The 13,733-nt window shown below is 41.7% G+C and overlaps 1 protein-coding gene across 3 annotated transcripts in view; it reads left to right on the top strand.

Moving 5' to 3' along the window:
• Nucleotides 1-13,521, top strand: part of DCP1A (decapping mRNA 1A) — a 58,417-nt gene extending 44,896 nt beyond the window's left edge. For all 3 annotated transcript variants that reach the window (XM_045832328.1, XM_045832329.1, XM_045832330.1), the window contains 4 exons: nt 4,271-5,023; nt 7,575-7,640; nt 9,100-9,318; nt 9,628-13,521. In XM_045832328.1, coding sequence (XP_045688284.1) covers nt 4,271-5,023; nt 7,575-7,640; nt 9,100-9,318; nt 9,628-9,708 — 1,119 coding nt within the window. In that variant the 3' untranslated portion in view covers nt 9,709-13,521. The remainder of the gene's footprint in view (nt 1-4,270; nt 5,024-7,574; nt 7,641-9,099; nt 9,319-9,627) is intronic.
• Nucleotides 13,522-13,733: the final 212 nt, after the last annotated feature.

The raw sequence follows: 13,733 nt of genomic DNA, 5'->3' as shown, positions 1-13,733 counted from the left end.
AATCAGTTTCTGGTCTGGCAGAAGTTGTAGAAAGGCAGCACTGAGAAATCCGGAAACTGTCTGCTTTTGCAGTCCAGGTTCAGGGTTCCACCATATAGTTTCCTTTTTTGATATGAAGTAGATTTAAAATCATTAGAAATACATGTTTTTTAAGTGTAAGTATAGAAACATTCCAAATGTAAATGCAGGACATTTTAATTGTTCAAAAGTTGATCTTCCACTAGACAGGTAAAAATTGCTACCCCAGATGATGCCATTCTTCTTTTTTTCTTTTTTTTTTTTTTTTTTACTGATACTAGAGAGGAAGGGGGAGAGAGAGAGAGAAACAGAAACATTGTTTTGTTGTTCCACTTATTTATGCATTCATTGGTTGATTCTTGTATGTGCTCTAAATGGGAATCAAACCCTCAGCCTTGGTGTATCAGGACAATGCTCTAACCAACTGAGCTACCCAGCCAGGGCTTGGATCTTGCCGTTCTTGAAGCTTAAGGTATATTTCATGGTGAGGTTTTCACGTGTCTTATTGTTGGATTGCTCCTTTTCTTATAACACAAAAATATTAATTCTTACCTTGAAAAGACTTAAGTTTCTGCCAGATAGTCTCAACATGGTCTGTGTTTTACAAAACAGTTATATCTAAATGTTGATTTTTGTCCATACATATGAGATTATATTTGTATACGTCTATAACAGAATGTGGTGGTTAAGATCTACATAATTTACATTAATGAATGAAAATCAGTGTAGTTTTTGACACTTTTTTTGCCAGTCGTCTTGATCATTTTGTTCTAAACATAATGTGTATAAAAAGGAATTAACCACCTGGCTGGCGTAGCTCAGTGGATTGAGCTCAGGCTGCAAACCAAAGTGTCGCAGGTTCAATTCCCAGCCAGGGTACATGCCTGGGTTGCAGACCATAACCCCCAGTAACCGCACATTGATGTTTCTCTCTCTCTCTCTCCATCTCCCTTCCCTCTCTTAAAAAAAAAAAAAAAGGAATTAACCCAACTTGAAAATAGGCAAAGGACTTAACTAGACATTTCTCCCAATAAGATATACAAATTGCCAACAAGTGTTGGCAAGGATATGGAAAAAGTGGAACTGCCTTGCTTTGCTGGTAGTAATGTAAAATGGTACAGTAACAATTCCTCAAAAAGTTAAATGTTAGAATCACCGTATGATCTGGCAATTTTGTTCCTGGACATACACCCAAAAGAATTGAAAACAAGGATCAAAACTGATGCTTCTACACTGATATTCATAACAGCATTATTCACTGTAGCCAAAGGATAGAAACAACCCATCTGTCAGTCATCAGAAAAATGAGTAAACAAGATGTGGTGTATGCATTCAGTGGAATGTCATTCAGTCTTAAAAAGAAATGAAATTCTGACACATGCTACCACATGGATGAACCTTGAAAACATGCTAAGTGAAATGCGCCAGTCATCAAAAGACAAACACTGTATGATTGTGCTTATATGAGGTACCTAGAATAGGCAAATTCATAGGAACAGTAGAATTGATATTATCAGGTGCTGTGGGTGGGGCAATGGGAGGAGGAGAAAAATAGGGAGTTATTTAATGGGTACAGAGTTTCTGTTTGGGTTAATGACAAAGTTCTGGAAGTAGATGGTAGTAGTTACACAACAATTATGAATGTACTGAATGTCACTGAATGTTAAATATGGTTGTAGTGGTAATTTTTGTCATATATATTTTATCATAATTTTTAGAAATGGGGTGTATCTACACTCATAAATAGACATTTGTGATGCCAGGGATCCGTAGTGAATAAATCACAGTGGTCAGCGTGGGCAGTGGAGCTTATACATTCTAGTACAGTTAGGTGGCCTGGAGAGAAAAGGAAGTCTGTCCCATATTTTGAATTACATTGAATGAATTTGAGTTGTTACCAGTGAGTTTTAGACAAGCAGCCATGTCCTTAATGCCTCCTTGCATCAGGGAACAACAGGGTGGGTTATAACAGCACAGCCTTGGTATCCGGTCGGGTGGCTTTGCTCCTCTTTGCATTATGGGGGTATGATATTCCAGAGTATTTGATGAATTTTTAATATCCCAACATATTTTTTGATGTTCCTTAAAACATATCCCAACACAGGTTTGTCCTGATGGGTAGTGAAGACTACCTGATGTTCACTTCCGTTTACTGACTGCTTGTTGGGCCCCAGACGTTATATTGGGAACTAAATTTTCACAACACTTGTTAGGTGATTACCACAGTTGCCCACGTTTTTCAGGTGAGGGAACTAAATAGAAAGATTGTATAATTTTTCTACTTAAAATCTGGGGATTAAACCTAAGTACCTTTGATTTCAGACCATAAGCTCTACAGTTTTTTCAAAAGTAACAATGTGAGGAAATTAAAGCAATGTGAGGAAAATCTGCATTGTTTGAGACGTCAGTGCCTCCTCACACTTGAAGTGGGACTCTGAATCTGGAAGATCCCGTAAAGCACTAGAAAACGCTGTGACAAGACAGTCTTTCTGATCTCACTACAGCACTACTGGTGGGGGCTGAACTTGCAACTTGGGGATTTCTTCGCTTAAAAAAACTCTTGTCACAGTAATTTCCAAGATAAGTTAGATTTTAAATATTAATAGAATTCCCTTTATTGAATATTTTCTAGGATAAAATTGTTTGGTATGAAATTACAGTTCTTCGCAGTTGGAGGAGGCTTCTGCCTCTTCTTCAGCCACAGTGACACCACACCGCCTTCACTCTCCTCATACCTGCTCTGCCACCTCTCACCCAGCAGCACTCCCTTCACTTCTGTCCCTCAAGTAAACTGCCCTGCATCCTCTCCTCAGCATTGGCCTTCCTCTGCTGTTTCTCCTCGACAGAGGGCATCCCAGCCCTCTCCTCTTAAAAGCCTGTGGCCAGTAAGCTCCCTCCCCCTTCTCTTCCTGACAACTACCATCATAGCACAATGCTCCTGGCACCGGGCAGAATCAGCAGGGGGGTTTTTTTGGGTTTTTTTAAAGGTTTTATTTATTTTTAGAGAGAGGGGAAGGAAAGGAGAAAGCGGAGAGAAACATCAATGTGTAGCTGCCCCTTGCACGCCCCCCGGGGGACCTGGCCTACAACCCAGGCATGTGCCCTGACTGGGAATCGAACCAGTGACCCTTTGGTTCACAGGCCAGCACTCAGCCACTGAGTCACACCAGTGAAGGCAAAATCAGGAATTGTTTGTCAAATGGATGAAACAAATATTTGCCTAGGAAAAACTGGGCTCATTTTTCTGTAGAAATGTAGTCATACCATAGAACTATCATGATTATACTTAACTTACAGTTGCTTTAGCTTTTATAGATGTTTTGAGGCCCTGGAAATCATGCATTTCAACAAATTATTCTTTCCATATAAACATCTGAACAACTTAGTCCACACACTTTAGAAATAAAACTATAAGTTGAGGCCACTTGTGTTGTCAAAGTACTTAGGTTTGTCCCCCACTAGAACATAAGCTCTAATAGGACTTTTTTGTCACTCCCTTCAGTGTCCCTTGGGCCCAGGTCAGAGCAGGACCTGGTACCCTGTGAGTACTCGGTAAATCAAGGCTAAATGAATAGGCAGCACTATGTGGAGGTGCAGGAAAGCTCATTAGTGAAAAATTTGAATGCTTCTCCTTTAAATCATTGCTGTGGTATCAGTAAGCCAGATCAGAAGAATATATGTAAATTTAACATTTTCAGCCTAAATGCTTAGGCTTTTCTTAAGAATTCTGTGATTTGAGAGTAGGATGAGGAATGGCCTATTTGTTTTAAACAGTTACGTTTATTTTCTGGTATCTGAGACCCAGTCCTCAAGGTGGCAATGCCTAGTTTTTATCAAAAACATTGAAAATAATGATAGGATTACTTGATCAGCACTTGGTCCTTCTCCCCTCCTGAGTGTAATTTCCCAAAGTGTGTTGTTAACATGGGGCAGTAGGCATGATTAACTTTGTAGTAAAGTCATTGTCCCTTCACCTGATCTCAATTACTTGCCCAGGGAAGAAAAAAAAAAGACTTCTTACATTATCATCTGGAGACCCTAAACTTTACTTTTATTACTGATGAAGATTTCTACCCACCAACCTGCTGTACCTTGGCCTTTATTGCTAGTACATCTTTAGTTTGTTCCATTGTCTTATTTTCAGAGTCCATCATCATTGCTTCTGCAAACTGTTTGTGGTTGATGAAAAAAAGGTTAGTTACACTGGTTTGCAGGAGATTTCTTTCATTGGGTGGTTTGATTTGTTTTTCAGTCTGCTCCATCTGGACACAAACATCTGACAGTAGAAGAATTATTTGGAACTTCTTTGCCAAAGGAACAGCCACCAGTTGTGGGTCTGGATTCGGAAGAAGTGGAAAGGCTGCCAGGAGACTCCTCTCAGAAAGAGCCCGGCTCATTCCTACCATTTTCCTTTGAGCAATCAGGAGGGGCCCTTCAGTCAGAAAACCTGGGTGTCCGTCCTGTTGCCCACCACTCAGTCCAGCCTGAAGTCAGCTCCCCGGTGCTAATCACTCCTGCCTCCATCTCACAGTCCAGTGAAAAGCAGACCCCAAGCTATGCGATCCCGCTGCGCCCTGGGCTCAGTCCCACTCTACCAGCAGAAGCTCCTGCTGCACAGGTTCCCGCCAGCTTACCCCGAAACACCACCATGATGCAAGCGGTGAAGACCACACCTAGACAGAGGTCTCCACTCCTGAGTCAGCCAGTCCCTGAGCTGAGCCATGCCAGCTTGACTGCCAGCCAGAGCCCCTTCAGGGCCCCACTGAGCGTGACAAATACCGCTGGAACATCCGTCCCAAGTGTTGATCTTCTCCAGAAACTCAGGTTGACCCCACAGCATGACCAAATACAGACACAGTCACTTGGGAAGGGTGCAATGGCACCCAGCTTTTCTCCAGCAGCCGGCCAGCTGGCCACGCCTGAGAGCTTCATAGAGCCTCCCCCTAAGATGGCAGCAGCGAGAGCTTCCACCACCCTGAACAACATGGTGCTTGCTCCCCTTCAGGTACTGGCAGCAGGGTGGGTGCTGTAACTGAGTGGGATGGAACTGGAAAGACCATGGTTTTGATTAACATGAGACAGAGTCATTTTATTTTATTTCATTTTATTTTATTTTATTTTATTTACTTATTTATTTACTTGCTTATTTATTTATTTATTTATTTATTTATTTATTTATTTATTTAGAGGAGAGGGGAAAGGAGGGAGAGAAACATTGATGTGTGCGAGAAACCAATCAACTGCCTCTCACATGCCCCCAGCTGGGGACCTGGTCTGCTACCCAGGCCTGTGCCGACCGGCAGCCTTTCTGCTTGCAGGATGACTCCCATTTCACTGAGCCACACCAGTCAGGGCTGAGAGAGTCGTTTTAAAGAGACAACTATTGAGTCCTGGCTGGTGTGACTCAGTAGATTGAGCATCAGCCTGCAAATCAAAGGGTCGCCAGTTCAATTCCCAGTCAGGGTACATGTCTGGGTTGCTGGCCAGGTCCCTAGTGCAGGGTGTGTGAGAGGCAACCGCACAATGATGTTTCACTTCCTCTCTTTCTCCCTCTTTTTCCCTCTAAAAATAAATAAAATATTTTTTAAAAACTAGAGACAACTGTTGAGCATGTCAGGGGCTAGAAGAAAGGAGAGGTCAGAAGTCCTGTAGTGAACAACCAAATTGACAAATGTTGTTATAATGCAATTCTACTTCCCCAAATTATTCCTTGATAAAAGCTGAGAAACTGTATTTTCCTATCAGGATATGTATTTTAGGGGGGTTTTGTTTGTTTTTGCCTGATAGTTCCAGAAGTCCTCATTTGACTCAGGACCACCCAGATCCAAATTATCCCAGTTTTTGATCAGTTCCCAACTCCCTCAGTGCGTGTTCAGTGCCTGCCTTGTGCCAGGCACACTCAGGTGCTGTAAGAGCATCCCAGGTTTGGAGGTATGATAAAGCTTCTTGATGAACTGATGTTCACCTGAGATCTGAAAGCTCAGTAAAAATTAGCCAGACTTTTCCTAGAGGTGTGAAAAGTGTTTGAGGCAAGGAGAGTAGCATGTGCAAAGGCCTAGGAATGAGAAGGCATTTGCTAAAACTCAGTTTTGTGACTGGATCCACTGTAGAAAAAAACTTGGGGGAGATGGTATTTGTTGATGAGCAAGACATTGTAAATTGTGTTACAGAGTTAGAGGTTTGTCCTCAGAGCCCTGGGGAATCTTTCCAGGGCTTTGAGGAAAGGATGGCATGATGGGAAAGGAGAAGACAAGTAAGCTGACCCATCAGGGAGGAGACTGTGGCAGTCACCCAGGCTTGAGTTGATGGAGGCCTGAATGTGGGAATGTGGACAAGCAGATTTGTTAAAAGTGATTGGTGAGGCTTCATGGCAGATTAGGAGCGAGGGGGTGATGTTCAGATCTCAGCTAAACATCAGTTTCACCAGGAAGCTTTACTTGACCACATGTCTCCAAACCTGGGATGCTCTTACAGCACCCTGCTGTGCCAGGTGTGAGACAGCCACTCAGAGAGGGGTTGGGAACTGAGTGATTATAAGGTTGGTGAGTTGTGAGATCACAGAACTGAAAGGAGGTAGTGCCCTCTAATTGTATTGCTTACCTTTCAAGATCTTAGCCTCATGCCCTTTAATAATAATAACAACCCCCAATCTTAACATTTTACTGAATAATGTTTAGAAGAGCCCATCATACTAATTGTATATTATTTCTTAGTTAGTGGGATATTTTGTTTCATACTTTTGAAAGAAGAAATTTAGTATCTTGGTTACATTATTCAGTTGTCGTTTTGAGCCATTTCTCTTGAGGTTCTCTGCATTCAATGAGAGGAGAGTGTCTTATTTAATAGTTAAGCATTATGCCCTGAAATGTGCCTGCTGCCATTGCCCTGACGACAAAGCTCTAGAAGTGCAGCCATCACTCTTGAACGCTACCCCCTCCAGATTTTGGCCTCTGGGAGAGCACCCTGCTCTCTAGCACGCCTTCTTTCAAGGGAAGCTTACATATGTGTGCCTTTTCATTTACATGGCAATATTGAATTTTAAGACCTAGGGCTTCATTGAGGTCTAACGTATTTGCTCTGCAAGTTCTTTCTTTCCCCATGAATGAGGACAAAATTTAGCATGTGTAAGTGTGACTCAGATGAAAACCGTTTAGTGCCACCTGCCCAGAGTTTATAAATTACCAAATCAAGAGGTATGCTGCCAGGATCTTGCATCTCTGCAGACTCAACAGCAAAAATATGCTTGGTCTGTCTCCAGCTCTTATGAAGAGATACAGGTTCCAGCTTTTTCCTTAGCAATACCTTACAGGCTTTGCACACACCTCCCTGGAGAACTGAAGGGGTGGGGACCTGTCCTGCCACTCTCGTCCTGCGGTCAAATCATCAGTTGCATTGTCACAAGTTCCTGTCAGCCTCTTCCCTCAGGAATCTAGGAACTAGTTAGTGTGAACTCCTGCTAGCGTTCCCTGTTGCTCACCTGCCTTTTTCCCCAGGAACTAGGAGATCTTCATTGAAATGTACTGCATCTGTTCATCTTTCTTTTTTAAACATTGCAGTCTATGCAGCAAAACCAGGATCCTGAAGTCTTTTCCCAGCCAAAGGTGTTATCCAGTGCCATCCCGGTAAGGACTCTGATTTTTCAAAGAACACATTATGTTTAAGTTCTGCAGGGTATGAAGTATTTGAGTGAAATGTTTTAGCTTTCAAGCCTAGGCCTATTGTAGATAGCCCTCCTAGGCCAGGCTCCCCCAGCTCCCCAGAGTTCACTGCTGTGACCTCTGTATAGACCTCGTGCCGTCTCTCTGAATGGTTATCTTCCCTGTGTGTATGAGGGCGGTGTCAGCCACAGGTTGGACAGTCACTCAGTGTTTATGAATGGGTGACTGCTAAAAGCACGTCAGCCAGGTTCTCTGAGTGGGACATAGTCCTTGCCCTGGAAGAGCTGTGATGTCCCAGGTAACAGGGCAGCATCACTACCAGCTGCACTGCTGTCATTGGCTTCCCACTGCTGTTCTGACAGAGCCTCCCAGGCCTGTGTGATCTGTCCCTTTCTTGTCCTCCCTGCCCCATGTTTTGAAATTTGTTCCCACCCACTAGCCTTGAAGTGCACACTTATTTCTTTCCGTTCCTAAAATTTTGCATTTCTATTTGCCTTTGAATCCTTATACCTCTCCTCAAGTCTCGGATTTTAAACCAAAGCAGCTTCTGGCTGGTCTTGCCAACTGGTCATTTCTGTGGCTCGTCCTGCTGCATGATGATCAGCAGGAGCTCTCAGCCCAATGCTGCACCAAAAAAACCTAAATGGCTCAGACACCAAACCCATAACCCTTAAAACTGTGGCAGGCTGTGCTATTTATACGTGAGGAGGGTGACAGGGGAAAGAGAAATGTAGATCTCTTGTTTTATCAAATGTGAGAATTATTAAAAATTATTGGCATGTTCTGATGGTTAGCATAACTATCTAAAAAACACCTCCAGATGGGGGGAGGGAGGTGGATGTTAATTTTAAAGAAATTGTATCTTTGACACCTGCAATGGTATAATAAATTAATCCAACACTTCAAAAGAAACTAATATTTATGTAACTGGATTTTTTAATTGTCTTCTTAATTGAAGTAGAATTTACATGTAATAAAATGCAGGTTTTTATGAGTTTTGACATATGTGTACCCCTTGAGTAACCCCGTCCAATCACTATATGCGACATTTCCGTCACCCCAGAAAGTTCCCTTGTGCCCTCTTCCAGTCATTTCCCTGCCCCCCATATAAAAACTTTACATTTTAATTTATCATAGCATTGTTCATATTGTGTATACCATGCTGTTTATCATATTTCCCTTCTGTGGTGATCAGACTTGGTTTCCCATAATAGCTCTACAGCATTCTTATCACATAAATGGGCTTCCTAACCAGATAGAAAGTGCTCAGATGCTTCTGCTGAATGCTAATCTGAACTCCACGTAGTCACATTGGACTCTGCTCCAGTCTCCTGCTACTCAACAGGTTACCGGGGGTTTCCTACTCTGGGACTGGCTGCTGGCTTCTGCACTTTGGTACGAAGTGACCATTGTTCCCCTGCAGGTCGCAGGCCCTCCACTGGTTACTGCAACGACCACTGCAGTGTCTTCAGTCCTGCTGTCCCCAAGTGTTTTCCAGCAGACAGCTGCAAGGGCCACAGACCTAGAGGGGAAAGCAAGCTCCCCTTCTCCTCTAACTGTTGCAACATCAGAAAATCAGAGAAAGCCTTCCATTATTCTCAGCAAGTCTCAGCTTCAGGATACATTAATACATCTAATCAAGGTATGTAGGATCAGTTTGTTCTTTGAATTTTCATTTTTTAATTTAAAAAACATTATAAGTTCTTAGAAATTAGGTCATAAAGTAAATTAAGGACTAGCTAGGAGTAATGTTTCTTTCTTTCTGAGCATATACCTCCAGTGGAAGACTATCTGAGCAAATTCCAAAATATTAATCATGGTTTTTCCTGGGCAGTGGGGTGATTCTTTGGGTGACTAGTTATACAAATCATTTATACAATCTATTTTCCTAAGCTGCTATCAAAGATGTAGTCCTGATGAGGTCACTGTGACATTACCTTCTCTCTTCCAGAATGACTCCAGCTTCCTCAGTACGCTTCATGAGGTCTACCTGCAGGTTCTGACCAAGAACAAAGACAACCACAACCTATGACTGGAGCAGAGATCAGTCTGAAGACAGAATCTCAACCTCAGAAACTAATGGGCCTCATCGTGGAAACTTCTAAACAAAACATTGAGTTTTGAGAATCCTGAAATTGAGCCTATGAGAAAGAGACTCGTTTCTTAAGAATGTTTTCCAAGTGACATTCTCAGTGATAATGGAGGTTTCACTGTGAAACATCACCAGCAGACCTTTGTTTTGACAAAAGAAAAAAGAAAAAAAAAGGACCATTGTGTTAAGTTGTGTGGGTGTTTTCATCAGCTGTAAGCAAGTATGTGACATAAGGAGTCTGATTTTCAGCTGCTTTCACTTTCAAGGTCTTAGGAAGGAAGTATCACCAGCCTTGCAGCAGAGTTCAGCCCAGCCCATACCCCTTTCCTCCTCTGTCCCCTGGAAACCTGAGCATTAGGCTGATAATCAAGTTCTGAACAGAGCAGAAGTCAGCTCTGTGCAGTGTAGCTTCTAGTTGTAAAAGATCAGCGTTGAAATTGACAAGACTGATTTGTTCAAATGAAGTATATTTCCTATGAATGCCTCATTTGGGCCTTTGAAGTTCTGAAAGTTGTGTTTTGCTTTTAGGTGTCCTCGGTGCTGACATGCAGCAAGCTCCCAGGGTCCTGTCAGTCCCTGTGGTGGTATGGGAGCAAGCATGTCACACCTTTGAAGCAAAGGCTGGGGCTAGTAAAGCTCAAATTTCTATCAAAAATCTTCACTTTAAGTTAAACTCTCCAGTGGTTTCGAAAATGTTACATTTGTGTGTGAAGCATAGCCTTATTTTCCTTTTCTGTAAACACAGAAGTCATTGTTGATTGTTTTCCTTAACACTTTGACAAAAGACCAGTGGACCAATCTGACAAAGCCATTTCTGGTTCCATTCCTCGAGTCTACTGAGAATAATTTTGAAGCTATGCAGAAAAGGGAGCTGTTACTCACACTGCCCTTACTTTACTGTAGTATATGGAGTTAAAACAAAGTGAAATTCAGAACTTTACCAATGTATTCCTAGGCTGTGACTACTTTTGCAGCCCAAAGTGTGAAAATATGTAAAGACGCTTTGTTATGCTGCTATTAATCTGCCATGATTTATATTTATTCTTTTATGGCATGTGATGGTGATTAGTAATATTTTAATGTAGACTTTGATTTATTTCAGCAATAGTAATTTTAAGATATTCTTTGAATGAAAGTGTCTTCGTTTCTATGATACAGGTCATTTTGTAGTATTTAACCAATTAAGATGCACTGCTTACTTTTCTGAGCACTATTTAATGATTGGGTAAAAACCCCAGTGGCTCAACCAGCTAGCGTAAGGATTAGCTGTGAATAACGCTGACAGGTGTGACGGTTCCTCGGGAACAATCATTTAAGCTTTAATGGTAACTCAATCATTAAGTCCATAGATTTTTTTTTTTCCTAGCTGAGATTTTAGAAAATTACTTGTGAATTACATACTTGTTTTAGTTCAGTCTTAGTTTTTTAGCAAGAATGCTTTGTTTGATTGGCTTTTGTTAATCTAAACATGCTTCCTGGGCAGCTTTTCTTCTTCTCAATTTAGTGTCCTCTATTGCATCTGCCTAGTTGTGTGTGAATTGTGCAGAAGTCGGGAAACCTTGTAAGTTCTCATACTCAATTAGGAATAGTTTGTTTACAAAGGTAGTGTGTAAATTCAGCAACCAAAAATGAATTGCTCATGTATCACAGGGAAAGCGAAGGGTAAGGTACGCAGAGTTACTAACACCAGGAGATGGAGCCACGTGAGCCACGTGGTAACAGGGAGCCACGTGACTGTTCTCTAAAAACAGTTGTACCAGTAGGTTTGATCACACCCCAAGTATAGTCTCGGTGGGCTCTGGTAGACAGAAGCATCAAGGGATTCTTGTTAGACATTTGAATGGAAATGATGACTCAAGTATGTATAACATTAGGGGAGTTAAGAGAGAATATCCTAAGGAGGGTTTGTAATCAAATCTTAATTTTCATCCTTTAATCTAAGGGAATAAATATGGTAGATGGTAAAGAGAATCTGTGATAAGGTTTCCTTAATGTGAAAGTAAACTTTTTAAGTGCCCAAGTCATGGAGACTTGAAAAGGGTATGCCTGTTTCAACTTCAAAATTTATATATTGAAAGCATTTATATAAAGTTCAGAAGCCAGAAGTTCACCATCATGATTACCAGGAAGTTAAGGCCAGAATGAGTTCCTAGAAAAGTCAGGCCAAGCCTGGATAATTGCACTTGGATACCTCTGGCTCAAAAGTCCCAGTTCAGTTGCCTTATTCCTCTTTCAGGCGCACTCTCCAGAACCTCGTGCTAGCTTGGGTTGCATGTTTACATTGCTACAGTGTCTTTACTGGGACCTTCGTTGAATTGTAATGGACACCAAAAGAGATGCTTATTGCTAGGCTTTGCAGAACTCCAGGTGATGTGCATTTAGGCCATCCTGTGTATCTGTGTGCCCACCCCCAACACCGGAGGTGGGGGTGTTACTGCTCTTCTGTTGTAGTTTGTGTGATGTCTGTGAATGGACTCCTGCCCCTCCCAAATGACCTTGTTCCTTTAAGGCAGGAGCTCCTGGGATTTGTAAGGTGTGGTTTTGAATCCTGAGTTTTCAAATGACTGTCAGCATCAGGAGAAGCATTTCGTTGTCTGCATGTGAATGTCCACAGCTTTTCTTCTAAGGCTTTTGGGTCATCATCACAGAGAGGTGTTTTGTTAAGAGCCTGAGTTGACCTGGGTCCTTCTCTGCCAGAGGATGCACAGGCTTAGTTTAGGATATGTTGGACCCAATTTTGCATGTCAAACATTTGTTCTTTTTCTGCCTATGTTTTCTTGTAAAAATTACAACCCCCATCAAATCCTGTACTAGGTATTTTTAAACAATGCAGCTTTATTATTCTCCTCCCCAAAGAATGTAGTTTGAAATTTTCTCATTTTGGTAGTAGAGGCCATAACTGCCACTGTATTACTAATAATGCAACATGAAATTGAAGGTGCCTAACTGCTTAAAAAAATTAAGTCAGCCATCATACTGTAACTCTGGGCAAAATGTAGAAACACAGAGGAATGAGAGGTGGCACAGGCATGAGTGGGCCCAGTCCCTGTGAGTAAAGACAAGGAGTCCCAGGGATGTGTGTCCTGCATTCTTGCTGCACATTTGCTGCTGAGCATGTGTTTCTTTCTTAACCATCTTTGGTTTTCTTCGCTTGTATTCAGAGTAGCTTGTAAGCCCTGTGTTTTCAGGTGTCTAAAATGTTAAGATCTGCACCAAGTAAAGCAACTAACACTGGGCTTTTGAAAAGCTGTGCTTGAGAACATTTCCCTGAGTGCACTGGGGCCTCGAGGAGCCTGTTTTTCAGCAAGAAAAATATGTGCAATGTTTCACTTGGTTTTGTATTTGATCCAATACTGTCATTAAATGCTAAGATGCAATGTCCTTCACTTAGAGTGGGGAAAATGCAAAGGTGTGTTCCTTTTATCTGCAATTCCTTAAATGTGTTTTTAAAGTACGTGTTCTAAATGTTTTTTTATTCTGTATTACTGCTTTGGCCATGTGGCTTTCATGACTTTCAGTGTACCAGTCTTGGCTCCCTGGGAGGCAGGGGCGAGAAGCTCTGGACTTACAGCAAGGTTTTTGTTCCATGAGCTCAGTACTGCATCATCAACATTTTTAATGGTATGAATTTTGTACCATCTATGTATGTTTGCAAATATTAAGTTATTACATGTTTTCAAATGAGCATTTTTCATCCTAAATTTTATATGTTTGCAAATATATTTTTTTAATAAAAGTTCAAAACCAAGTTTTAGCACCTCATAAATTTTAGTCGTGTTTTTATTTAATTTGTAGAAGTGGAATCTTTTGAATGAGTTGTTCTACTTTGCCAGAGCCTAATTAATACTGGACAGATGGGGTGGTGTGAGAGAACAAGGCTGGCGAAACCCTTGCCTACCTGTGTCTAAGCTGTCCCGGCCAGCCGGATCACGGGCCACATGGAAGCCTTAGATGAGAGCACATCT

This window comes from Phyllostomus hastatus, unplaced genomic scaffold (genome assembly GCF_019186645.2).
Source record: "Phyllostomus hastatus isolate PE091 unplaced genomic scaffold, TTU_PhHast_1.1 phas_contig_16, whole genome shotgun sequence".
Lineage (NCBI taxonomy): Eukaryota > Metazoa > Chordata > Mammalia > Chiroptera > Phyllostomidae > Phyllostomus > Phyllostomus hastatus.
Note: the sequence above shows the minus strand (reverse complement) of the source record. Positions and strands in the feature narration are given on the sequence as shown.